This window comes from Amphibalanus amphitrite, unplaced genomic scaffold (assembly GCF_019059575.1).
Source record: "Amphibalanus amphitrite isolate SeventyFive unplaced genomic scaffold, NRLGWU_Aamphi_draft 001293F_arrow, whole genome shotgun sequence".
Taxonomy (NCBI): domain Eukaryota; kingdom Metazoa; phylum Arthropoda; class Thecostraca; order Balanomorpha; family Balanidae; genus Amphibalanus; species Amphibalanus amphitrite.
The window spans coordinates 53,831-80,707 of NW_024882786.1; the positions used below are offsets into that span (position 1 = coordinate 53,831).

The 26,877-nt window shown below is 50.0% G+C and overlaps 1 protein-coding gene across 4 annotated transcripts in view; it reads right to left on the bottom strand.

Annotated features, from left to right (window-relative positions):
• Positions 1 to 26,877, bottom strand: part of LOC122371923 (protein kinase C-binding protein NELL1-like) — a 63,978-nt gene that overhangs the window by 27,587 nt on the left and 9,514 nt on the right. For 2 of the 4 annotated variants that reach the window (XM_043348708.1, XM_043348707.1), the window contains exons 2-5: positions 22,908 to 23,045; positions 18,980 to 19,130; positions 14,781 to 14,927; positions 12,205 to 12,364 (exon numbers count right to left, since the gene is read on the bottom strand). In XM_043348708.1, coding sequence (XP_043204643.1) covers positions 12,205 to 12,364; positions 14,781 to 14,927; positions 18,980 to 19,130; positions 22,908 to 23,045 — 596 coding nt within the window. Of the gene's footprint in view, positions 1 to 12,204; positions 12,365 to 14,780; positions 14,928 to 18,979; positions 19,131 to 22,907; positions 23,046 to 23,777; positions 24,157 to 26,877 lie in introns of those variants that run through there. The other 2 variants (XM_043348705.1, XM_043348706.1) reach the window with 2 other exon arrangements.

The window sequence follows — 26,877 nt, forward strand, 5'->3', positions numbered from 1 at the left end:
TCGAGAAAAGGCGTGGTCTGACGGCCCTTGGCCTGACCTTCGACTGCAGAGAAGTTATTGGTTATGACTTACCAATATCTGTCTGAAGGGAGAATTTCATCAGAGCTGACCTTCGAGAAACTTGGTCGCGCCGTATCTCATAGAATATGGACGGAACGATGGCGGAGAAATAAGCAAATGCATAGGAAATAAGGATTCAAGACTTATGGAAGAGATAATGTCATGAATGTCAGACATGCTCTGATTCAAATGCTCATAAAAATAACAAAAATAAAAACAAGTGAATAGAACAAAATAGTAAACAACCATTTCATGTTTTAGTTCGGCCTATAACATACGAGAAAATTGGATGCAGAGCTACGTAATCTATGTATAACAGCTTGATGGACAGGTCTTCTCGAAAAGACGGCATAACCTCGAGTCGTCACTGGAATTGCGAGTGACCGCACGAAGTGGGTACTGGGTAGTCCGCGACTGCCCGAATTCCGACCACGTCTCAGGACCATCCAGCTCACTGGATTCAGTTCTCGTGTCACATCAGCAGCCGCTCTTCGTGACGGGGTTCTGAATCGCCGCTGGGACACCTAACCAGTCTCTGACGTGCGCAGTCTACATTTGTTGATGACGCTCATGCATAGGAACAGCCCAGCATCAAGTGGCAAAAGCAAGGATCAGAGTGAAGAAGATACGCTGTTATAATGATGCAATCGGTCGATGACTGGCTGGCGATTTGATGAGCGTTTTTTGTTGGTATTGTAATAAAATTGCGCGCATTCAGTAGTTGCCGTCGAGCAATTACTTGTTTGGAAATGAAATGCAAATGACTTCTGGTCAACTTCTCAGCTTCTGGGTCACGACCTCAATGACTACTTCATTTTTCCACTTATGTTAATTGCAGCACTCGCTCATGCTGACCATAAAACATATACCAAATAATTGAATATGTGCGTAATAAGTCATGCACGTAACAAATAGCCTAATCTGCATGACTGCATGTTAGTGTTACGTGACAGATTGGCTGGAATTAATAATCAATAATCCATAAATTATCTAATTGAATCAGGTTTCGGACATCCGACACCTCTATTATGTGCGCCATCCATCTCTACGATCACCTCCACTCGGTGCGGCGGCCGCTGGCGAGCCCCTGCACACCTGCTCGGCTCCACACCAGCCAGCGCGTCCATCGATATCGCTGTCATCGCCGGCGCTCCCCATCGCCGGCGCTTCGGCAGACACCGGGGCGATGTATCGATACTCGGCCGGGACTCACCCCGCGGCGTGTCGTCCGCGGCGGCTACGTGAGCCACGAGTTGGTAGGTACCACGGTGGTGAGTGGTGGCGGCAGGGAGGGCCGGCCATTCACCCCGGGCCCGTGTGAGAATCCCGACATGCCACCGCCCACCGTCCCCCTTGCCCCAACATCAACCGCATTCTAGCACAGACAGGGAGTTATAGTTGCATGCCAAGGCATTGTCGAAGGCCCGGTAAGACGGTTGTTGGAGCTTTGCGCATACCGCGCCGCTGTAACGGAAAGGTGTAATGGTGCGTCGTCACCCCACGACAGTGTCATATTCCAGTTGGTTTTATGGAGTTCGAGTCAAAGTATAGACCCCTAGATCGATTAAAACTCAAAACTCGTGTGGTTGGTAAAGTGGGATACACGCGCGATTTACCACCTAAAACGGTCCCAGCTGCCCCATCGTTAGCGGTTGTGATTATGGCTATTAACTAGCAAATTTAGTGCATGCTGATGTCCGCGTGATATAAGACTGCAGCATCATTTTACGTTCCACGCTGAAGGTTGCAGTTCGAAATTGCATAAAATGTAGAGACCGACACCCAGACAGCACCCATAACTAGTGACTTGACATTACCCTGCATTGCCCCTATCATCGCATTTATTCTTCCACGAAAAGCCGCCCGGTAACGGCGTCGCGATTTCTGTAAACACTGCCCGATACACGGCCGATTTGGCAACAAACGGTGCCTGCCCATGCAACTGGGCCGGGCCATTGCAGAATGCAGGGCGGCGGCCCGGCCGGCCGGTCGCTCGATTACTTCCTTTCACGGCCGGCGCGTGCCGTGCCGACGGCCGTCCGTCATTCCGGCAGACCCCCGTCGGTGACGACAGTCCGGAGCAGTTCCACTTGACCGGCCCGTCGAGCCGCCCACCTGGAGGGCTCATTACCACCCTTGTTTACCCCTCGACTGACCCTCGCCGCCGCCGCCGCCGGACCCCTTCTGCGCCCCTGAGCGTGACGTCAGGTGGGTGCACTCTCACCTGTCCGGCTTCGGCTTTGAACACGGCTGGGCGCGTTCCCAAAGCCGGCGCTCGCCCAGTTGTGCCGCCATCGGAAGCGCAGCGTTAATTGCTTTGAGGGAGTGAGGCCCCACACAATGGGAAAACGAAAATAGATATTATTGATGAAGCGGACGCTGAATGACGGGATTGTGGCGGCTCGGGCGGCAGTGGCCACTGGCCAGCGACGGCGCACTTCCGCGGCATTACAAGCCCGCGGCCGGACCACAAACAGTCCACTGTCGCATTGTCTGGCACTGTCGCAGTGCAGCGGCTCAGCGGCCCGGCCGAGCCCTTAACAGCCCAGCCGAACCCTCTCCAGGGCAACGCGGACGAGTTAGCACCACCCCCGGACGGAGATCGGGGCGACCCATCAGCCGGCGACCGGCAGGCGCCACTCTCTTCCGTAATTACATTGGCCCAGAGTTGGCGACGACGGGCTCCGGGTCGTTTTGGGGCCTGGATGCGGCGACTGGGGCGATAAAAGCCGCCACCGGTCGGCCGACACCGGAGCCCAGTCGCACTCTGCAGGTCGATAATGGGACGGCAACAGCTCGGCCGCGACCCGGGCTCGACACTCTGCGGAACAGTCCTGAGCTGTCTCTGGCTTTAGGTGTGACCCAGGAGAGGTGAGATAGCTTAAAATAGTAGCAATTGTTTATTTGGTTCTACAAATGAGATGAAATTAGCGAAACAGAATACCGGAATCCAGGATACTTCAGCTGATCTTTACTTCAGCAACTTTCCGGCCTGCCACCGGTCTCAGACTCTCGCAGATCTACTAATAATATCGCATCTCAGGGTCGACTTTATACTGTAAAAACTGCAGCGCTCACGTTGGGTAAGTGGGTCAATTTTCGTCCAGGAAGCTATCGTAATAACGTCGTTCCGATATCGGATTACGTCGTTTAATCCAAACTGACTCACTTGGGACAAGCTCGCCCGATCAATTTGGATTCTGGCTGCCCGAGTTCCGCCACGAGTGCGGCAAAATGAAGCAGCAGATGCGGTCAACGCTGGAAATTTGAGGCTGATGACTTTATTTTGGCGGTCTTTTTTACACGAACGGGTCTGCTCATCCTTCAGTTCCTAGTTTAATGAAGCCTTACATTTGAGGTGAGGGTTGTTGTGCCTTGTTAGCTTAAGCCTCAACTTTTTAGTTCCATCATCCATGATAAAAATAATTCCTGCAACTACCCTTTCATTATCCAGGCCCACGTTGTCACCTTATCCAGGAAGCCCAGTCAGACCAGAACCCAACCAGACTGCCTTCTCCGTGCCTGACGCGCGGACAGTGTTCGCAGAAGCCGTGTCTGTTCGTGGCCAGTGTTCACGGACAGAGCGGCGGCCAATGGGACGTCTGGGTCCGGCCAGCCACGCCGGCGGCACGTATTGATTCTCCTCCGCCGAAACAGTGCTGACGAAATCCGCCACGCACGTGCCTCAGGGCTCCAGCCAAATTCTTGCAACGCGGTTTGGAAGAATTATATTAGGCTGGAAGAATTCATGCGCAACACATCTCTCTTTTTATATAATATCCACGCATGTTGAAATCGATGCTGACCTTTGCGGAATCTGGGGAATGATAATGGTAGCTATTTTGTTGATGAATTTGCGAAACCGTATCTCATTCGCGGCAATTAATCGTGCTATCACGGTGGAAGCATGTAATCTCCTGAAATCCCGCCGCCCTGCTGACGCGGAAGCAGCGCTCTCCATTTAAGCCGTCTCTCGCCATTGGCGTCGTATCTGGCAGTCGTTCCAGACGATCTGCCCGGCAGCCTCATCAGCCGGGTCACCTCTGGCCGGGCCCGGTCCCGGAAATTTCCCATGACCCTGACGAGCCCGGCCGAGCAGCGCCGGGGCCGACACCGGCCTGGTAACAGTTCGAGCGCCGCCGGCGGTCTGTCGGTACCGACGGGACCACCGCCGACGCCGGGGCTGCTGCCAACTGGCCGACGCCGCGCCACACTCGCCTCGCCGCGCTACATTTGCCGCGCCGCGTCGTCGATGTTCTTCTTCGCCGCCGTCGCCGCTATGGCGGCCCCGCGCTGTTAGGCCCTCGCTGACCGGTCTCGAAGACGACAGTAGCGACAGGAGCGGTGTCGGTGGCGGCGACGGCGGCGACAGCGGCGTTGACAGCTCTCCATGGTCGACAGGACCTCCCACGGCGCCTCCCTTCCCCTCCTCGGTCCATCTGTCTTCTCGCCTCGGTGGAGCCGTGTCCGACAGTTGGAGTGGCGTGTTTTTACGGTGTCTGTAGCATGTGCCAAAACCACATGACTTAATGGCTCCGTGAGAGATAACGGCGCCAGTGGCGCCCGAAATAGGGACGGAGGAGAGGGAACGGACCGCCTGCCCAGACGGTGGCGAAACAACCACCGCCACTGATTGATAGAGTGTTGGCTTTTTAAAGTCTGGCTTTGGCGTGTTACTGAAGAGATGAACTGGTTACGAATTACTGCATTATGAATGACTAAACAGTAGGTAAACACTGCGAGGCGGAGGAAAAAAGGAACTGAAAAAAGGAAATGAAGTCAGGCCAGGTCCACAAGAAGAGACCATAATTGGTCTGGCCTGGCAGTCATGACCAGCCACTGGCTGTCAATTTATCTGGGCTTCCGTCTGTATAGCAGCCGCTCTGCAAAACGGCCGTTAAAGAAATCCCCAGTTCCAGCCAATTTTGACCGCTCCTGTACCAGACGGGGCATTCCACGTCAAATCGAACAAAAATCGGCTGTTTTGCACCTTACCATCAGCGATTTCATTATAAATTTGTGAGCGAGTTCCTGTGTGGCCCCGGACATTACATTGATGTTTTTTGCACATTCTGACCACAGGTCTTCTAAATATAGGGCATCAAATTTTTACAAAATGTTGCATCTCTATATTTTTGAACGACCATAACTTTGGTTGTACTTGTTTGATTTGAATGAAATAAACCTTACTGTTTAGGTAATATCTTAAGCATTTGTTTAGAATTGCACCTACTTAAATATATGACCTTGAAATTTGCTTAACTCTGTTCTTAAGCACAAATATTGAAATAGCAAAAAACACGTCACCTTCGATTTGGCTCATTTTCATATATTTTATTGCCTACCATATTCTTAACAACCTGTGAAAAAATTAGAGTGGGCCATTCATAAGTTTTGAAGAAAATTGCACATATGCAAACGTATGTTAGCACGCGCAGTGGAGGGGGAAGAACGAATTTCGCCCACCCCTCCTGTTTTTCGCCAATATCTCATAAGACTAATGCGAAATTAATTATGGCTACCTGTCAAGAATTGAATTGGACATCTCATCGTGCAAGCAATAAGAAAATCGGTTCACAACTGTTCTAGTAATAGCGGTGTTAAGTGAACATCCTGTCGCCGCAGCAACGCGGCGACTCGGCAGCCGGCGCCGACCGCTACGCGCCGCCTGAATTGTAGACTGTGCCGGGACGGAACGGAACTGTTCCGTCTTTACATCGCGCTCTCTACCGCTGATTACGTTCGATTCGCGTTAAATTTTGTGAGAAGACTAAAAAATGTACAGGCAATCTTATGGTGAAAGAATTTTGAAAATCAGTTGGTAAACAATTGAAATATGAACGTGTAAACACAAAATTGTGATTGCTGCGTTTCCCGCATCTGCCGAGCCCGCCTCAGCCGGCGACATGTTACTCTTAGCAGGCCTCTAACTGCCATATTTATTATTGGATTTACTAGAAATTCCCCATACATACTAAAAAATGTATGTTCTTTCGTATAGTGAAGATCAAAAGACGTGAAGATATCGTTGCGTGATAATGTTTTCGTTGAATTTACTTCATGATATTTCCACATGGCTCAAAATTCACCGCAAAATACCGTTTGCCTGAGACACTTTTACTATGGAACGTGAATGCTTGACTACGATGACTATGCATTTCCATTCTCGCAGAGTTTGGGATATCACTAATCAGCAATCATTCATTTCAGAAAGTGTACACAAGCAAGCATGTCTTGACTCTGTCTTTCAAGGTCACGCGCGGTTGCGCGATGTTGATGCATGAAAACGGCGTTTGCCGCGAAAGCTATGAATGGCCCACTCCAATTTTTTCACAGATGGTTAGGAACATTGTGACGGACATAATATGTAAAAATTACCCAAATCGAAGGTGACGTGTTTTTTGCTATTTAAATTTTTCTGTTTTAATTCAAGGTCGAATGCATTTCAAGGTCACTTCAATTTAATTTTATAATTAAAAATCAAAGCCTTATCAATTGCCTATAAGACCCTGTTAATATCATTTTGATACCAGAAAAGGAACCAGAGTTATAGCCATTTAAAAAATTAATGTGTGGCATTTTTCGCTATATTCGATGACCTATATCTCAGCGATACGTTATCAAATTTCGAAAATATTATACGTAACTCAGTTTTGAACCATGCCCAGTCTGCCTACAAATTTTCAGAAAAATCGAAGGGGATGACGGATTTCGGTGTTTGATTTGACGTGGAATGCCCCAGACGTTTCTGATGGATGTCCGCCTGGCACCGTCGTCTCGGCAGCCATGTTGGCGCAGCAGGGACGGTCATGGCGCGCTGGAGGCGCCCGCGGCGCAGCGGGGACTACCTCGGTGCTGTGGTAACGTCTGAAATCGGCTCTGAGGCCGTCTGCCGCCGACTGCTGGGGAGTTAGGGCCACTCAGACGTCGGAGGTTGGCCGAAATACCCGACCCGAGCTGGACCGCGGGCGGTTTATAGGTGGCTCGTAATCGGCAGACGGAAACGGACGGAGACAGAGACGGAGACGGAGACGGAGACGGAGACGGAGACGGAGAGGGGGACAGAGACGGAGACGGAGACGGGCACTAGAACAGGTCGTTATTTGTGCAACATATAAGTATGCCAGCTCTCTTTATGTAGCTTTGTACATTTTGCACTCCTGATGCCGAGCCAAAGTTTTCGTCATTCATGCTGTTTTCTAGTCAAATTTTGTTACATTTTTTTCTGGCCCCATATAATCTCGAATTTCCGTCGGAATTCTATCGCCATGAAGGGATCGCGCTCAGGGTCATCACGCTAATGCTAGGCTCTGGTGTCGATGGCGCGACTGCTTATGGCGGCTTTGGGGGATCTCCCTCCCAAAAGCCCCAGCCTAAACTAATCTTCTGACAGCCGATGGGTGCTTCTCTCGCCACTCATCTCGCTCCATTGGCTCTACATGACACTATGACATTTAGTTCGGCGAACTGGAGCGATGTCTCAGAGCTCTTCGCCGAACTCAGATCACGGAGCGACCTCCTTTCCGAATATCAAACATCCAGCGGCAACAGGAGGTCTATCGGAGGCTATTTGCCATGATCCATTGCTATCGTCATTGCTATCGTCATCGCCATCACTTTCCGTACCGCTGGAAAATAAGAGCGGTGCACTGTTTTTCCGTCCTTGGCGAGGCAGACGCGTGCCTCGCACGGCCATATGTAGCATGGTTTTTGCCGGTGAGATCAGCGAGAAAAGCCCTCATCGTGTCATCCCAGAGCCGAGTAATCAATTCGACCAGCGAAAAAGCGACGGAAAAACGGTGCTGTGTTGATCGTTTTGCAGACACGCTGATGGGAGGAAATTGGGATGGTAACGCTACTGGTAAGGTGAATTATGGTTAGCGTTTCTGGCACTCGTATATGCTGTCTAATGAATGTGTAATGATAGCAATAGATGAAAATAGATGTCCGAACAATTGAGTTTTTACCTGTTTTTGACATATTTGTTTGCTGACACTATAAAGAAAAACTGTCAAGTCATCAATCTCACCTGCCATTGTCACCTAAGCAAATATATTGCTTCAATACAGTTGATACTCGCCTGTTTCCCTCCGGACACATTTTCCCTCCCCATACAGTTTTGGTCACAACAATCTCCGGCTAGGGGGGCCGGGGCAGAGAGACAGACAGCCGGTCAGCTCGGGTGGGGCCGCGACTGCCGTCACCCATCAAATGATAGACAGATCCGGTGGCCAGGCACTCATGGCCGGCACTTACTGACGGCGGTAAAAAAGACAGCTGCAAGTGCATTTGCGCTACGTGATATGTCACTGGAGTATGCCGGCTGTATTACTGTGGTCACCAGCGCGCATTCTGATTGGAACGGGAGGAGATGCTAATAAATATTTACTCGGGGTGAGTTACTATTGCCCTGTTATTTTAAAGGTACACGGAAGTCGGAAGATGCACGCATTTTTCAACAAAGGCCTATTGCACTGAGACCTTGCTATCACAGCGTTTATTTCTTAGTGAAATGTGCCTCACCGGATAACTTAGTTAGTTTGGATCGAGCCACGGACCCCTGTCTTATCTTTTTGGTGGGCACTATGTCTAAAATATACCAGAAATCAGTCGAATAATACAAGACAACAGTATGCCATGAACATGACTCAATTTGAGACGAATAAACAAGACACACATATCACACCACAGTAGCATCATTTCATACGCATGGACCCAAGATACCTATAAGAAACAGGTAGATCCGATGTTTGAAAGTAAAGCCCCAGTCACAAATTTGACGCACCTGTGACATTTCCTGACACCCACGTGACTATTGTATTAACTTTTGTGTTTTGCGATGTTTTGACCTTATTTAAAGTACTAAAAGCTCAAAATGTATGATTAATGTTGTTTAAAGCAGCATATTAATAATTATGTTTGTAAATTATCGATAAGCTGCTTATAGCAGGTCACGTGATTGCTACCAGATTATGTGCTCAGAAAGCATCTTTTCAACTTCGATTTTGAACAATTTTTACCTCCTTTGAGGCCAAATGATGGACGGTTTGAGGCACACGATGAAATGCTGAATCTATTGATGCCAAAATTTGTTCGTTTTTTGCATTTTTAGACTAGTATATCCTGGCTCAAACTTTGACCAGTTTGTGTGTAAACCCTATGGTGAAGGGAAAACTTCACGCCCAGCAGGCGTCCTTACAGTGCTGCCAAATCGTGTTTGGTGGGGGTCGCATGGACCACTGATTCCGGAATTCCGCAAATTGTTTCTAACGACATCCATAATGGAGAAATGCGTCTCCGCGCCACTCCCCTCCGTCTTTGATAAGCACCTATCACATATGTGCGGGGGCGGAAGCGCGAGAGAACGCATAACACATAACTCCAATTCCGTATTGTACGGGACACGTATAAGATAGATAGGTCTCCAGGCACAGAAAATTGGGGTCTGATCTTGTGATTTTATCTAATAACTACGAACTCCAATGAACCGGTAATTATCACTTATACCCCAATAGTTCTGCCAAGTTATGGTAATGAATTGCCGCTATCGGTTGCTGGTAGCGTTGAAAGCAGCGTAGCGAGTTCCGAATTAAAATTACTTGAATTTCAAATTACAACGGATTAATGTTCTGAACAGCAATGGTAGATAAATTGTATTAGAAGGGCCGACAAAATGAGAGTGAAAATGATGGGGCTCGTTAGGTTGAAATGGCTGTGTAAAGAGAGCTGGAAGAGCAAACCCAACGTTTTACTGGGCCTGGTGAGAAGTAACGATAGGTAAGCTGGAGCGCCGAACGAGCTGAAGTGACATCGTGGTCCGAGTTGATCGGGTCCGCAGTCCAGTGCTGGGCCCCCGCCAGGCCCGTCTGCCCCTCGGCGGCGGTCGCGGCGGTCCGATCTCGTCTGGGCTCGCAGCCGTCTCAGGCTCCCGAAATAGCCGGCGAAGATGGATCGCATCTGTCCAAAACTGAATCCCCAATAGTCGCGCCTCATCGCAGAAGCTGAGATAGCTTTATGAAAAATACTCCAAACTTGGGCTGGTGCATTTAAACTGTCAATATAATTCCGGCGTCCGCTGTTGCTTCGAAATCTGACAACAAATTCGAAATCGACGTTCAACTTACCCTTTCAACCGAAACCAATTTGCCATTCCTCGTATCCCTATCGGCAGTCCAAATCCCTCCGCCATTAAATGTGACAGACCGTCAACACACACCATCCGTCAAACTGACGTCTCCGACGCACACCTAACGAGGTGTAATTGCTCGAGGAGACGGCGCGGGGAGCTTGGCGCACCGCCGCCGAAAGTGACGCAGCGCGAAGCTGCGCTAATGATCTGTTTTGTCTGCAGTATCGACAGATAATTAGCTGAGCCCGCTGCCCCCTTCCACCCTCCGTTGGACCATACGTGCTATCACCAGGATCTCTGCTGGGAGGGGTAGAGGGGTGGAGAGGTGCAGAGAGAGGGGTGGAGGAGCCGGACAGGACCGGAACGGTCTGGAGTCGGACCGGAGACCGTACGGGGCCGGTACCGGACGTCCGTGGTCCGATGGGGATCTACGGTAGTCGGTCGAGAAAAATAGGCCAACAGACGGGCCGGAGCTGCGATAAATGGAACTCGAGAGCTGAGAACCGCCATATACCTACGGCTTAAATGCATTGGTGCATCAAATGCTTTGAAGATTGTAAAACCGCAAAGGAGATTTTGATCGTTTTTCGGCTCTTTAGCTAGTTTGTAGTAAATTGTGAATTCTCATCGTTTATCTAATTCATCCTTTTTAATCCTCCTTAAAATCTTATTGTGACCCTTCCCTCTTTTTCAAGCCTGCTGTCAGCCCTGCCTCGCACCTACATATAAATACGATTTCGAATTTATGGCAGCATTGTGCTGAACTCCAAACCGTACAGTCCCGAGCGGGACTCCGTCTCAAGAGTCGTTACCGCGAGCTGGACTTTGACTCTGAGTCAATCCCAAGCAAAACTCCGACTCGTGACTCCACCCTGAGCCCGACTCAAACCCGGGACTCCGACTCGGGACGTCCCCATCGACCGTCTGAGGCCAGACCGGGAGATCGATGGCCGAGTCCGGGCTGCCGCCGCCGCTGCCGCTGCCGCCGGCTCATAACGCCGTTCCGTTCATAACTACCGACTGCAGCCCGAAATGAGACCCGCCGCCCTGACTTACATGCCTCCAGGATGCAGGAGGAAGACGGAGATGAGAGAGATGATGGGTGGAGAGAGTAGAAGGAGAGGAGAGGCGTGGCTGGCATATATATTGGAAATGCCATGCAGGTGGTGTGATGGATGAACTGGAAAGGTCATGGTCTCGCTATTTGCGTTGCATGTAGCATGCACGTTGATGGGTTGTAGCAGCAATGATTGCAAGAAAATATCCAATGAAAGCCTAGTGTTTAAGTGGTTGGCACATCATCGATATTGGAACAGCAATGATTACTAGCGTAAGGCTAGCGGTAGTTCAATCAACCATAAGTCGTGAAAGTGAGATAAATTAACCGTGGAAATTTTGACTCTTCTTTTTTTTACAGAAGAAGTCGCATGATTTTAAATCCAGACTTCAAAAGACGCTTCAAATTTCCCACTGCCAATCCCAAACGTCTGAAACATATTTCAGGCCCTAGTGTCATGCATAAACGGATCTGCATCGTCTTATCTCGCATAATGACGGCTCTAGTCTAAGATCAGCACGGACAGATGTGTATTTTTGTAATGTGTTCCGTACGCCAGTTCTGAGGATGGAGCGACACCGAGACAGACAGTGGCATGACACACGAGGTCCGGACGCCCACGGGCCTCACGGGTCCTCCATCATGCAGCCCTTATTCCCGGCGACACGGGAGGCGGGACGGTGTCGATGGGTGTCACGAATCGTTAGCGCACGAAGGACGACGATCACGGTCTGTCACGAACGTTTGTGACGGTGAGAAGTCAGAAGTGACAGCGGTGACACTCAGTGACAGCTGTGCTGTATGGGAAAATGTTGCAGACGGACTTCACTGCGGCTATAGTGAAATGTGCGCGGTTAAAAGACCAATGGCAATGACCGTGGCGACTTGATTGCTTTCCATTTCACCGGATGGTTATGTTGACCACCGTCCGAGCGCCGAGCGCCGGAGACGAACTCACCTGGAACCGAAAGTGTCGCTCGTTCCTCTGGCCGAGCCACAGTTGCAGCGGCATCTCCAGAGCGGTAGCATTCCTCTCCGGGGTGTGGATGACGCGAGAGTGCACGTGGTGGCAGTCCACGTACAGGTCCAGCTGGTGTCCGGATACGGACACTGCCAGCCTGCGGACACAGGACGCGTCAGACACTCGCGGACAGTCCCGCCACGTGTCCGGCGCGTGGTCGGACACGCGGACACGGACAAGGTCACGTCACCAAGTGGCGGCGGACACAGGACACTGGGGAGCGCACGTTATTGCTGATATGTTGCCGCTGTTGAGGTCCCTGCGGCGACCGTAACACGGCCAATTAGGCTGGTATGGTCACGTGACTGTCAGCGTTCCGGTCGCGTTTGTCACGCACGATCACCTCGATCTGGACAGCTGCCACCGCCAGCTGAGCTGCCGCCAACAGCTGCCAACCGGCGGCAGCTGGTGGCTGTTGCTAAGCTGTTGATATGCATGTATTTGTACTTCTGTTGTAACAGCACTACACATCATTATTGTCACATTATTGTCACAGTACCTAAAGTCTACCGTTGTACCGCACCGTAAGGATGACAGTGTCTGTGACATCTCAGGATTTCAGACTTCAGAGCAAACATTGCGTGACTTTGAACTACCATTGAACCGTCGCAGGTGGTATGTGATATGCTTGTGCAAGTGACGCCATAGGAACATACGTAACTACCATCAAACGAAACCGGCCTTTCCATGACAGGCAGCCAACAGGCATTGATGTCGTGGTGAATTGCAATGACATGTCACTTCGAATTGTGGGATTCCCGTCATGTGGGCACACGTTGATTGCACGTGCTTTCTTTGCACTCATAACAAAGTGTTTCACAGGAAAGGACGGGTTGTTTTATGTGATCTTGACTGTAGAGGCTGCTCCAGCTTTAGGTTCCTATATGTCCTGATTGCGTGAAGCAGTTGATGCTTTCGTGTTCTACATGAAAAATAGTGAAAAGAAACAAGCTCCTGTTTTGGACAAAGCGCCACGAGGCGCTAAATGTAGGTACACCTTACTCTTTGAATTATGGTTAATGGTGTCTTGAGCGTGCCGTGTTTTATGTTTTGAATCCACAACTCGAAATACGATAAGATAAGCCTCAAAATGCGCAGTCAGTATAGATCAAAACGAGCACTTGTGTCTTATCATCGCCCAAAACACCAACAGCGCCTGTCATAGAGCATAGCAGTGGTTTGATGTTTGCAATTCGCCTTCAAATCGCCGAAATCAGCCGGCCCAGTGCAGCGGTGGCGGCTTTCGCGATAGCCGTGTGTGTTGGCGGCTCCGTTAGCGTGGCTTGGTTACCGCAATAGCGCTGGGGACAGTGCCTGTCGACCATCGACCGCTGAGCTCCACAAAGCGCAAACACTGAGGATCGGATTGGCGGACACGCACCAGCAGCCGGCTGACGGAACAGTCGCAGAACAGACGACACAGTCTGTCAGTTGTCGAACAGCAGACGGACCGGAAAGGATGGCCTGGCGAGGCTACTGAGAAAAAGACGCTGCTGATTGGAAAAACGAAAATAGTCAACAACAGACTTTTCTCTTTAGAAATGATATAGCAACTTTACATCTCATAAACAAATAATTACTGTAATTCATCTCATCCAGGTGCATACTAAGCCTGGAAAAGCCGTGCCCAAAGGCAAATGCTCCAGGCAGACGGTTTCCGGTGCACCGTGTTTTCAGAAGCTTTAATTTGAGCATGAAAGGGTTCAATTTCGTCAGCGCATAACCGTATCTGATGACATTTATTTGCCCGACTTTGATGACGATTAAAACGGCGTGTTGATTCAATTTCATTAAATGAGGACTCGGGGCCCGTTTCTGGAACAAACATGCAACAACCCACAGTCGCAGCTCGAGGCGTCAGGTCGGGTAGCAAATCGAGTACCATTCTCAGACCAATGGTATATTCAGAATGACTTGAAAGTAAGTAGTGAAAATAAAAGACTCATTCAAAATAGGCACGGTTTCACTGCCGAGCTGGGTGTTGCAATTAGGCGTTATAACGTCTTACATAACGTCCATCATAAAGCGCTTTTCACAAACTCAGAAAGCCATCATCGCCAGTAGAGCTACTCGTTAACATTTTCGTCCATCTGACAACTTGACTGACAGAGGAGCCGCTTGATTCGTTCTCATTTGTCAGTGTGTGAGCCTCGGCAGAATAAAAGGCGGAAAGACGGAAGACCTGCGGCATTATATCTGGCGTGGAGGCTCAGAAAGGTGGGAGAGAATTGGGAAGAAAGGGGAAATGAGCTAGCATGTGTAGAGCAGCCAATGCAACCGTAGTATTAATGAATTAATATTAAAAATGCGTTAAAACGGTCAGCTCTGACCTGACCAGTTCATGTATCGTTAATGTTTATGTTCAACTACCATGTGTCGAAGCTGTTACCGCTCCGTGACCACTAACTTGTGCCAGAGCTGTGTTTCCCAGTCTCTCCCCTCTCCTCATGCTGACTGACCTGTACCAGAGCTGTATTTCGGCCCAGTAGTTCCCTCTCCCATGTCTGACTGACCTGTGCCAGTGGTCGTCGGCCAGTCTGTAGCGGAACGACTCCATGTGCACGTCGGGCGGACCGCCTCCTCTGTCCGGATCCTGGCGCCGTCTGGTGTAGTGAAACCGGATCTCATCGGTACGACCCGACGACTGCACCTCCAGAAACCTGCCGGGGTGGGACGGAACAACATCATATCACTGCAGTGCGTAACATTTGTGTGAGATAAGGCAGAGGATACATGAACAGAGTAAATGTGTATTACAAACGAATTACAATTCTGAGCGAATAGGAAAATCCTTCCGTGATACGCATTTACTGGGTTATGTATTTGGGGCCAAAGTCTCAAATAGCCCTCCCTTCCTCTTGTGAATAGTGATCCAGTCCGGCCCGTCTCCCCACGGCCGAGAGAAGCTGGGTGGCCGAGGGTGCGCCGTATCGGGCCACCCTGCTCCCACCCAACCCTTTGTTCCGTGCGCCCCGGATACGGGCGATTCGGGGGCCGAATTCCGACTCAGTCAGCGTATAATCCCCTCCCCTCCCCTCCCCCGCCGCGGCCGGTCGCCACCGCAGACTGCCCCCAGGCGGTTTGTGCGCCAGCTGCCCGCGGCATGGCCAGCCGGGTCACGTAATGCCCTGGGGCGGTGGACGGCCTGTCTGGTGCCCAGTTGGCTGTTACTGGGCAGAGGGCACGGGGTCGACTGGCATGGCCCATGCTGTTCACTTCATGGCATACCAGGGCTTGCTATCAGCCAATCAGCTGATGGGATGCAGTATATACAGTGCGGTCATGGGAGACGAGACGGCATTTGGAAGAGCCTTTGAGGATATTCCTGTATGTGGATTACATATTTCAAAGGCAAAAAGACTTATCTCGTTTAGGTTTCCGTGTAGGCATATTGAAAATCCTCACCACGTCACCTGGTCATCCAAGTAACCGTTCTGACCATTAATATTCTCTGGTTCCACGGGTCGGGCACACATGTTCTCCGGACGGTTACTGACCAATTTTGACCCCTAGTTTCAACAGCTGCCACACCAAATCCCGACCGCACCAACTAGAGGCGTGAACCGATTAGATCTCGTGCAGATATGACAAATTCAGCCGAACCCTATAAACACCTCTTGCGCCATTCGTCGCCGCAGCCGGCAGCCGGCACAGGTGTGCCCCGCGCCACATTTCCCTGCCGCGCGTCGCTGGCCGAACAGATGGTCTAACAGCTTGCAGCCGTGTCAGCTGACTGGTGGTGAGTCAAAGGACACGTGAAGAGCGGACACCGACCCGGCAGAGATGATGACCCGTCAAAAACGGTTCGCAAACCCATTTTGCGCAATTTATTCGTGATGAGCGAGAGACCGAATAAATAAGCTTGGTGGACACATTTTGTGTACAAGGCAACATCAGAACATACTAAATCGTAAATTAACTTCTTATTCAAACATTCATTCATTTCATAAGCGTTCAGGAAATATTTCCTTCCAAAATCTGAGCGGAGCTGTGACTGTTGTTTAAATTTCAACCAATCCACAGTGGGGATTTTTCCGATCTAGCACGTATTTATTCGTAGAGGGCAAACCATAGGTAGCATTGTAGCCAGATTGTGCACAGATGTTGGCTGGTGTGTCCTAGTGAGAATTTTACCTGTAAATGTGCATAATCAACATAGTATAGGGGGTTCAATTGGACCCCCCGCTCAGCCGTTTGGCCCCTGATCAAGCTAGTGCTTCGCGGAAAAGTCAAGCGTGCTGCCTATGACGAAATTAGGCCGAATATATCCAATTTCAAAGTCCAAGGTCATAAGCTGACTTTCCAAGTCAGTTTAATGACCCAACTAAAGTTGGGAAATCGAGACCACTTGAAACTTCGTAAAGTTAGGGTGTTACGGGGTATTTTGGGGTGCTGATCACGAATTTCGTGTTAGTTTTGATCACAGACGATGTCTTTATGCATTTAGGCCAGGTCGGGTCAGGTCAGGTTAGATCAATTAGTAGGCGTCCTGCCGGCCATCCGTAGAAGTGTCACCTACTACTGATAGCTTCGTAACATGGAACGAAGGCACTAGAACTACTTCGTAAATATTCAAATGGCTGCTAAAATCGAAATCAGCACCAAAAACTACCCTAGAAACAAGTAAAACTCGAAAAAGTGAACCAAGGTCATCAAAAGGTCAATGACCTTAACTTGACCTTCACGTGACCTTGACTCCCACCATTATGCATGGCACCAACATCATTTCACATATTTGAACGTTTAAAACCACAAAAAGACTGGAAACCGCGGATAATGTGAGCTGGCATACGCCGAATCGCGATTCCGGCCAAACATGGTCTCGAGAAATATACCACAGGTCAAAGGTCAGTTGGGTCAGAGTCATGAAATTTTTAGGTTAAATGTAAAATTTATGATCTCGAGGGTACCGAAAGTTTCGGCGCGATCGGCCGCTTTTTGCGCGAGTAATTTGCGGAAAACCATGGGGTTTTATCCGACCCCTTCCCCCTCCCCCTCCCCACAAGTGCGATGGTTAATAAGGTTACGGTATGTATAATTTACGCTTGTCATCCTATTCCTAATGAATGTGTCTCAGAAAATATGCATCATATAAATCACGAAGTAAAATTATTCGCCTATGTCCGGAACATATACCTATATCGTGCTGTTTGCCCTAGCGCTCCTCGAGTGGGGTGTTAAGATACTCTAATGTGAATATTCCGTGTTCAGGCAAGTTTCGGCAGCCAAACTAGGCGTTGTCTTGTGCAGAAGAAAGTGGCGAATTCGATAGGATATATTTCGGAGTGGAAAAGTGTGGAGAACATTGTTGATTTCCTACATTTATTTAGAATACCATTCCTTCAATATGGTGTCTGTAAGGGTTTTTTGTAAAGGGCATTTTTGTGACCTTAGTAAGGTTGTGGCATACTTTCTGCTTGCCATTCCATTCCTAATAAAGGTGCCTTTCAGACGATATGCAACTTTAAGACCTCGCAAGATTAAAACCAACAGGACAGGACAATGAAATTGAGCTATACTTTCGGGCCTTGCTGAGCCCATTGAGTAATCACGCATGAGTGTGAACTTTGGGCGCATTTTTCCTAGTTTTGCTGTGGACATACAGATAAAACAATGCCATATATGAAAAATTCAGACATTGCTTAGCCCTACTGACACAAAAAAATAAACAAAAATCCAAAAAATATTTTTTGAATTAATAGGCGCTAGATCGGAAAAATCCCCACTGTGCAATCGTTAGTTCAAATTGAACAAACGATAAACACCAACATTGCACAGTAGCTAACTGCCGATTCGCAGATGCACTGTGCCATTACCATCACATGAATCATCCACCGTGCTGATTATCAGCCCTAGTGACGCAAATCGCTGCCCGTAACGGCGCGAGCCGATGGCCCATTACCAGCCGCGTGAGGTGAGGCGTTCTCGTCACCCCAGCAAGGGGAACCTCCGCCGCCCGACAGCTAGACTCGTAAATTGTCGACGATCGTTTTTTAACGGCGCGTCGACCGGCTGCGTTGCGGCGTTTTATGCGCAGGGAGACGGTTCTTCACTCGAGCGCACTGATGATAAACTGAGTCCGTAGTAAACACCCCCGTCCCCACGGGAGAGCCGTAGTAAGCTAGTGTAAACATGGCCGTTGCTATGCAAACCGAGGGCTCGAGGACAGTAGAAGACGCTGCGATATATATTCGAAGAGAAAAGGTGTTTATTCTTAGATACAGCAGCGATTCCATAATATTCAAATGTATTCAGTCAGGATCTGAAGTATGCAAATATTTTTACTCGAAATAAAGCAATTCTCCAAACTGAGGAAATATTTTCACACCAAGCAGTCAATTTCCATAATATTCAACTTTGTCGGAGCTCGCAAAACTCAGCTCCAACTTGGCATCACTAAAAAAGACCTTACCCCAAAAGCGCAAGCCATTTTGGCCGAACAGCTTCTTACAATTCCCTTGTCGTGACACCTTATAAAAGGAATGCCTATTATGCACCCAACATGACCATGGGTAAACCATAAACGGTTCGGCCTTGGATGCGCTGTCCATTGTGCGGTATGCGTGTCCGCGTATTGATCCTCTGACTACGGCGTGGGTGGCGCGGATGGTGAGCAGAGCTCTAAATGAGTTGTGTCAATACTGTGTAGGCATTATGCGACTGGCATGCTTGCAAGTTGGTGTCGAAAGAGACGGGAGCGACCCCCACTGACCTGTTGGCGTCGAACGAGAAGGCGACGATGGTGCCGGCGTTCTGCGGCTGCTGCCGGACGCTGGCCAAAATGGTAAACTCGGCTGACGTGGTCAGCAGAGAGACGGCCCTCTCCAACACGGCGTCAGGCAGCCGCACTTGCCGCGTGTCACCTGGGGTCAGAGGTCAAAGGTCATGAGACAAAACACACAGCCGCACTTGCCGCGTGTCACCTGAGGCCAGAGGTCATGGGTCACCAATCGAAGGTCAGCAGTAAGGTAGCCCAAGGAACATGACGATACATTTGAAGCGTCAAGAATAAGCTCAGGGACGTGAATTATATAAAATGCATGACAGAAAGCCGAAGAAGAAGCGCCACGCCACGGACGATTTTCAGAACCCACAGAAAGGCTTCAGTCTGGAACCGCGGTCAGTTTGGTCTAAGTCGACTAACAAATAACATTACTAAAATATCCACGCATGGTGTCCCTCAGGACTGCATCACTGCTGTGACAGTAAAGGTGGAGGTGACCTGATCCAGACTTGATTAGCTAAGGTCAGGAAGTGACGAACTTCACCGGTTGTCACCTGTGATCCGCGTGTGATTGAAGAGATACCCTACCGTAAGGTCCCAACAGACCACCAGGGGTCATGGAGCTTTAGTAGAGGTCACAGAGGTCAACTGAGGCCACTGGTAACACCCAGGGTCAACAGAGCTAGTGAGTAGATGTGCCACCTTATAGAAGATGAAGTGCTGGACCCAACGATACAGGGAACAACACGCCTGAACCAAGTGACCTCGCCCCGCTATCACAGTAAAGTTGGAACTGACAGCCACCCAGACGTCTGGCTAAATGAAATTAGTTTGGACGGGCCAGCCTGATGGCTATTCGCCGGATTGCAACATTAACAGAATGACAGCCACTGTGGCGTGAAATACGAATCAGTTCCACTACAAGAGTTGCAGAAATGTGATGAGTTGTTTTGAATGTTTGTAATTCTTTAAGAGTGCTCTTAAAAAAAGAACAACATCTTCACTCGATGCTTTTCGTTTGGCGATCATCTCATTTTAGACTCCCAGAGGTGGATAATTCGCACCTCATCATTGCCGATTTACAGTGTTTTCCCGTCCCAGGTCATCATTTTCTTTCCGTGCTCCCCAGCTGAGGTGAGCTGTGACCGGCCTGGCACTGGCCGCCGATATCTGGACCGCTTTCCAGGTCATCGGGTAGGCTTCGGACCGCCACGCCCCTGCTGCTGTCAGCCGGCGGCCAAGTCTAGTCCCTCAGCGTCACTGTCCACCCCCTCCCCCTCCCCACACGCCCCGCCCCCGCCACCGCCGCCGCCCGCCGCGCCGCCGCCGTCGCTCGCGGTAGCTAATTGCCTCAGGCAGTCTCATCACGGGATCAATGGCACCGCGCCCGCCCCTGATTAATTAGCATGGTAAAAACCTGCTCTGTCGCCAGCCCGGGCGCCCGGGAAGGGTTCCTGAGCAGCGCCTGAGGTCACGGTCGGGTCAGGCCGGGGGGGGGGCTGAGGGGGGGAGGGTCGCCTCCCAGCTTCGAGAGCGCGGTCTCAGGTGGTGTAGGTGGCATTTATGGATGAGCCGCAGTATGAATTGAATACGCGGAGACGCGATGAAATGAGGCAAGGCATGCCGTGACGACGCGCGATATGTTGCTTGGCGAAACAATTTTATTGAAGTTTTTCAGCCAATTACTTAAATTGCCAACAGTACAAGATATCTGGACTAAGAGCCAGGGTTGCACGGATCGTCCTGATGCCTACGGCTACAGCTAGTAGGTGCAGCTCGGCACCCAGAGCCCGTGGGAGGGGGCCAACATGGTATGCACCGTGGCGAGGCTACTATCGGTGAAGGAATGTCAATAAGTGGGGCCCACAAAACACCGGATCTCACCGCGACAGCTAAACGTACTAACTGGGACAAGGATATGTCCCAAGATATGTCCCCAGGTCGGCACTCGGCATCCACGCACGGGGAATGAAATTTGCAGTCACTTATGAGGTGCGATTTTTTTATTCGATCCCTTCACGTCTTCCTGGCCATTTTGAAGTTCGGACTGGGCCGTATTAGACTCGTTGTCTTGCCTGAGTCCTTGGCTGTGGGACTAAGAGAAAGATGAGACCATTATTTTCCTTGAACAAACGGTACATAAATAAAGGCAGTCGGGATAGGAGAGGGCACGATAAAAATGCGGAATGAAGCGACCAGCTGCAGAAGCAGCACGATGACGTGGAAGTTAGACGTTGACGTCATCCTGTCCATATCGTTCCTCATATCACGTGACTGTGCGTGCCACACTACCCATGGATATCGCGGTGGCGACCCTCTGCGGAAATCAATGTAGCCAGGCTATTACGGCGACGCTTAGCAGTACAATGCAGTGGCTGGGGGGAGGAGCCGTCCCATGCTGAATGACGTCAGCTGATCTGACTGGTGGAGTGGAATACTATATCCAACTTTGGGGAGGCTCAGGCTAGGGCCTAGGAATTACACTTGGGCCATAATTCATCAATATATCAATACATAAAATAGGATTTACAAGTTTAATAAAAAATCTTATCATTGATTCAAGATAGGGTTATGTTTCAGTGTAATGAAATAGCAAAAACAGAGAAGATTAATTAGTCATGAGAAGTTATCTGCACAAAATGAATGCTAAATGATGATTATGCTAATACTTTGATCAATTTAGATGGGATTCATAGTATGTTAGGGTAAAACGGGGAAGTGTAATGAATTTACAGGCATCCCTAGTCACGCATATTCATCATCATTATGTCAAACGTTCGGCTGCCTTCGCGCAGAGATCGCACATCGCAACCATCAGTCTTCTCGACACCACAGCAAGTTCCAAACAAATTACCCGTGCCCCTACTACGCTCCCTCCCGCTCAGCGCGGGATGAATCACCGGTCCCTCTCAGACCAGCCAGAGGTCAAGAGGAGACCCTGATATCACCAAGTGTCTCCTTGTCTCTCGGCACTGATAGACGCCCTGCGCTATATCGCGTCTCTCGCAAATTTGTCTGATACGGCAATGAATCATGAACAAGGGCTGCTTCCGGCTGTGCCGGAAATGACGAACAGCGTGGTTGCTGGATCGATTTTTGGGCCAATGACGTCATCGGCGGGCCCTGACAGCCAGATTGGGTCTGTGGGACAGATGGGTGGCTGTTATCCCGTCAGAGTGCCATAGGGGAGGGAGTTGATTGGCGGCGGTCACCGCTTCGCAGGAAATGTATGTGTTGTGCCGTGAAACAAGTGGGAACATGTCCCCCGAGATGAGACAAATTTCCACAATGAAAGCGGCAGCCTGTTTGGGCCAAACTTTACGATATTGGCAAAGTTCTGCAAGTTACGGACAGGGCAAGGTCAAGAGTGGAGAGTCTACCCTAGCTTGTTGACCCGCGCGACGTCTGCCCCAGGGAATGGTGAAGTCAATCACATCACCGTCTCTGAAAGAAAGTAGGTACGACGACGGGACGGCAACACGATTCATCTCCGATGACTCCAGGAGATTGGATTAGAGGACAGTGGAGGGGAGGCTTCCTGGTATCCGGATCGATGGAGATATGAGCCACCTGTAATGATCGTGCAGGTTCATGACCAGTTTGAACCAGACTTGGCTCACCCACCTGACAGACTGAGTGCCCGGGACTAACGACATAGACTCCTCTGACCAGTCTGTCCCGACTACTGGCGACTTGGCTAACCCACCTGACAGGCTGAGCGCTTGGGACAGACAGACAGTCTGAGTCTGTCCCAGACTAGTCTGACCCACCTGACAGGCTGAACGCCCGGGACTAACGACACAGACTCCTCTGACCAGTCTGTCCCCGACTAGTCTAACCTACCTGACAGGCTGAGCGCCCGGGACTAACGACACAGACTCCTCTGGCCAGTCTGTCTCAGACTAGTCTGACCCACCTGACAGGCTGAGCGCCGGTGTGAAGCTGTGCGGCCCGGGGATGATGTTCACCCCCGGGTAGGTGGTGTTGAACAGCTGCAGACCCTCGATGAGGTCCACCTGGATTCGTGTCTCGGTGCTGATGCCACCGCCTACCACTGCAACAGAGAGAGAACAAACGTGACTTCAGTTCACCCGGGCTTCTCAACAGAGCAGTTTGTATGAGCGACAAGTGGATGGGTAAAGCAGAGAGGGTGCAACAATGAGGCACAGTGCGACCATAACCACGGCTCGGGCGGGGTCAAGCTCCGAGGAACAGTCCTGATGCATCGCATCAAGTTCGTGAATCTCTGCCAAACGTCGCCGATGAGGTAGGTAAACAGAGCGTTGCGATCAGTTTACGAGACAATGTCGCATTGTCTTTGAAATGCATGGATTCACATAGGTCATCAAATAAGTTTACATTTAGATAATAAAAAGTAAAAAAGTTGAAGCAAATATTTACCAAAATTAAGCCCATCACCGTTCAGCATCTTTGCATTGCACCAAAGCACATTTATTGTGACCTTTCCGAGAACCGGCGCAGGCCAACTGTACCGTTATTGGGTATGTTGGAGGATCGATCCAGTCGCAAATGATTGTACGAAAATGGCGAGGGACTGTGACAAGCCGGAAAATACGACACGCAGATACTGGCATAATGAATGTATTTAGATAATGAGGCGTAAATGTGGCCGATATAATTGTTCACACTATAAATCGTTGACCAAAATTACTATGACAAGGCGTAGAAAATTTATGCATGTATGCATATGTCGCTCTTATGGGTGGACCATATTTGTGTTTGACTAAGGGCAGGTCGATTTATTCCGAAGTGTTCGGCGCTGTACCGGATTGTCTCGGAGGACAGGTGGCGAGGTCGGCGTCCAGTGTATCTCCAGAGCTGACCGCCGCCGACCGCTCACACTGCCCTCCGCTCCCGAGGGTCAGCACCACTGCCAGAACCACCGCCACCGTCACCAGCACCACTACCAGCACCAGCAGGCCCGCGCAGCGCCGCGAGCGCTGCTGGCGCGCAGCCTCCGCGGCGCGCATCGCACTCGCGCGGCTCGGTGCCGGACACCGAGCTCACGAAAAGGCGCCGAGTACGCTCGCGGGTTGCCTTTCTCACGCACGAAGCGTCACCGAAGCGTCACCGACGCGGCGTCACGGTGTCACGGACCGTCACGGAGCGACTGGCGCGGTGACGGCCGCGCAGCTCCGCTCAACAGCCCGCCGCTATCGCTGCCGATTCGCAGTTACTCAGATCAGGCGCGGCCGGTTTACTTTGTCGACTATCAGGTGGCCAGCGCGCCGATTGCGGGGCCGGCGCGAGCGGCGGCGATTGTGGCGCGAGCGGGAGGCGATTGTGGCGCGTTTCCGCTCCAGTTGCTAGCGGCGCTGTTTGTTCGGGGGTGGCGGGGTGGCCGGGCACGAGCTGCTAATGGGGAAGAGATCGACGGACGAAGGGAAGGCGCGCGCGCTTGAGAGATTAGACCAGCAGGTGTGTGCCGATGTGCGAGTGTGGGCAGCCCGGGGTTCTCTGAGAGGACAGTGTGCTCAGTGTCAACAGCGCGGCGCGTGTGATGTCGGGAACTCCACCTGTACTTCCGAGGTGCTCGCTGCACAGTGTTTGATGAGAGGTTCGCAGGAGAGATGGCAGGCTCACTGCACAGTTGCAAAATGCTGGTATTTGCCTTCCGATAATGCCAGGCGAGCCGCCGACATTGATAAGCGCTCTGATGATTTGAGACGGCTGTTTTGACTCATGCCTCCGTCGGATGCCGACGTTGACATGTCATCAATGTTTGTTGACACTTAGCGAGACACATTGGTCATGCTGGTAGTCACGGTCGGTCTCATTGTCACCTGGCACTCTCCCAGTCCGAACACTCACTGCTTATGACTCAACTTCTCGACAACGGTGCAGATTGACGGCTATTGACACACGACTCAGAGTCAGCTCAGTGACACAGGCGACAGCGGTGACACTTCTCAGTGTCACTGACATCCGGAAGACAAACAGCACCCATGGCTCTTCTATGAGCCTGCGTTGGTGCGGCGTCAGTCAGCAATGCGGCAGAAATCGTTCCGGAATCCCCTCTAATGGAAAACAAACAGAGAAGCGGACACCCTCATACGCCTGTCGTGTGCCAGAACGGATTGGCGGCGAGATGAAAGTCGAACGGCGGGAAGTCGTTTAAAAAGATATGCGGAAGAGGAAGATGGTTTATCGATGGTTTGCCGAGAGCATCCTCTAGTAAGTTATGAGCTTCAACGAAGCAAAACAATAAAAAGAACACGCAGACATTTAAGTGTAAAACGGAGACGTTCACAAATTTAAAGGTAGATAAATAACGAGGGGCACATAAATTTGGAACACAAATAAACTCCTGTAAATCATGTACTTAATATCTTATCTCATCCATGATATCATCATGTCATTTCGAGTCAGGTAGTCATCGATCAGGGGCAATATCAAACTATGCTGTGTTTTACTAGACATTTTCCTTCATTACCTTCGAGCTACATTGACGTTTCTGGTGACAGCAACCTCATTCACAAGGTACGGTTATACAATATACATGTCTTATACAGTTACATGTAACTTGTAAGTTCTCGTGAAATACAAACTTTGGGCGGATATGGTGAAACCCGGAGAACAACTGTCATTCGGTCAAACTCAGCAAACAAAGATGGCAATGTGCTTACAAGGAGGCAACTGCGACAATTTCCCTGTATTCAAATGCTCCAATAGCAAATTGATGAGGATAGGTATGCATACGAATACGACTCGACTCTGAGTATATGATGCAGTTGCGGAATGATGCAAAACAAATATTCGCAACAATAGCCATGATTTAATATGATATAATGCGTCTGCGGAATGGATAGAAACTGGTCTGTAATTGTTGAGAAGTGTTGATTCAGCAGTAAAGCGACTCATTGCATATTTTACTCATCATTTTGCGGTGGACTATCTAAACGTGCGTCCAAATACTTTGCTTTTAGTGGTGCCTTTAAAATACGAATTTAAAGGTCCACGTTAGACATGATCTTTTTTAATCCCATATTTGGGATGCTTGTTTAGAATGACGTCATGTCCAGCGCCCACGTAGTCAACATTAACCTCTACTGTTGTCTTTGAGTGGGTGACGACGTCGATGGTGAATGAACCTCCCCATTATAAGCATGTATAGACAACGGTCGATGTCTTTTACCGTGTTCGTCGCACCTTCCACTCCAAGAGCCCGACTATACCTATAACGTCATATGTAGAGTCTGTGACGTAGGCCACTTCATTGAGCATCGAGCAAACACATTCGTTACGTCATACCGTGCTCACTAACGTCATTGCAATGGTCCTCGGCCATTCGCAAAGCAATGTGATTACCAAAGTGTCCACTGGGCGCTTCATTCAGGGAAAGAGCGGTCGAACCTCTAATGTGTCTCAAGACCTTGAACTACGAACACCTCCCACTCTGTTTAAACATTCAGCTAGATGGATGGGGTCACGGGCAATGACAGTCAGTAGTCATGGGTCACTGACACCTCCTACGCGAAAATCGACCCCGGACGGTAGTTCGGCAGGCACTTTACGTCATAGGGGTAAGTTATTGAAGTGCAGTTGCCCCGTCAGCGATGACCTTGACTCGGTCAGGGTCAATAAGGATGACGTGGGTGGCCAGACGTTTTAGAGCGAGCGCTGTTTCCCTAATCGATGCACCACAAAATGGTACGGCGACTGGGCAGTTAGTATGTGCGCCTTGCCATTTGTGGAAGTATTAAGAGACGTGGGCGTACTGTTTGGTATGCGTTAACATTGGCACGAGGGCACGGTGAAAGTGTGGTACCTACAGGGTGTCTCAAAAGTTCGCTTACAGGTACCAGCCATGCTTTTTTGTCAATAATTCTGAATCAACAAGAAATTAACAGTCGAAATTTTGCATG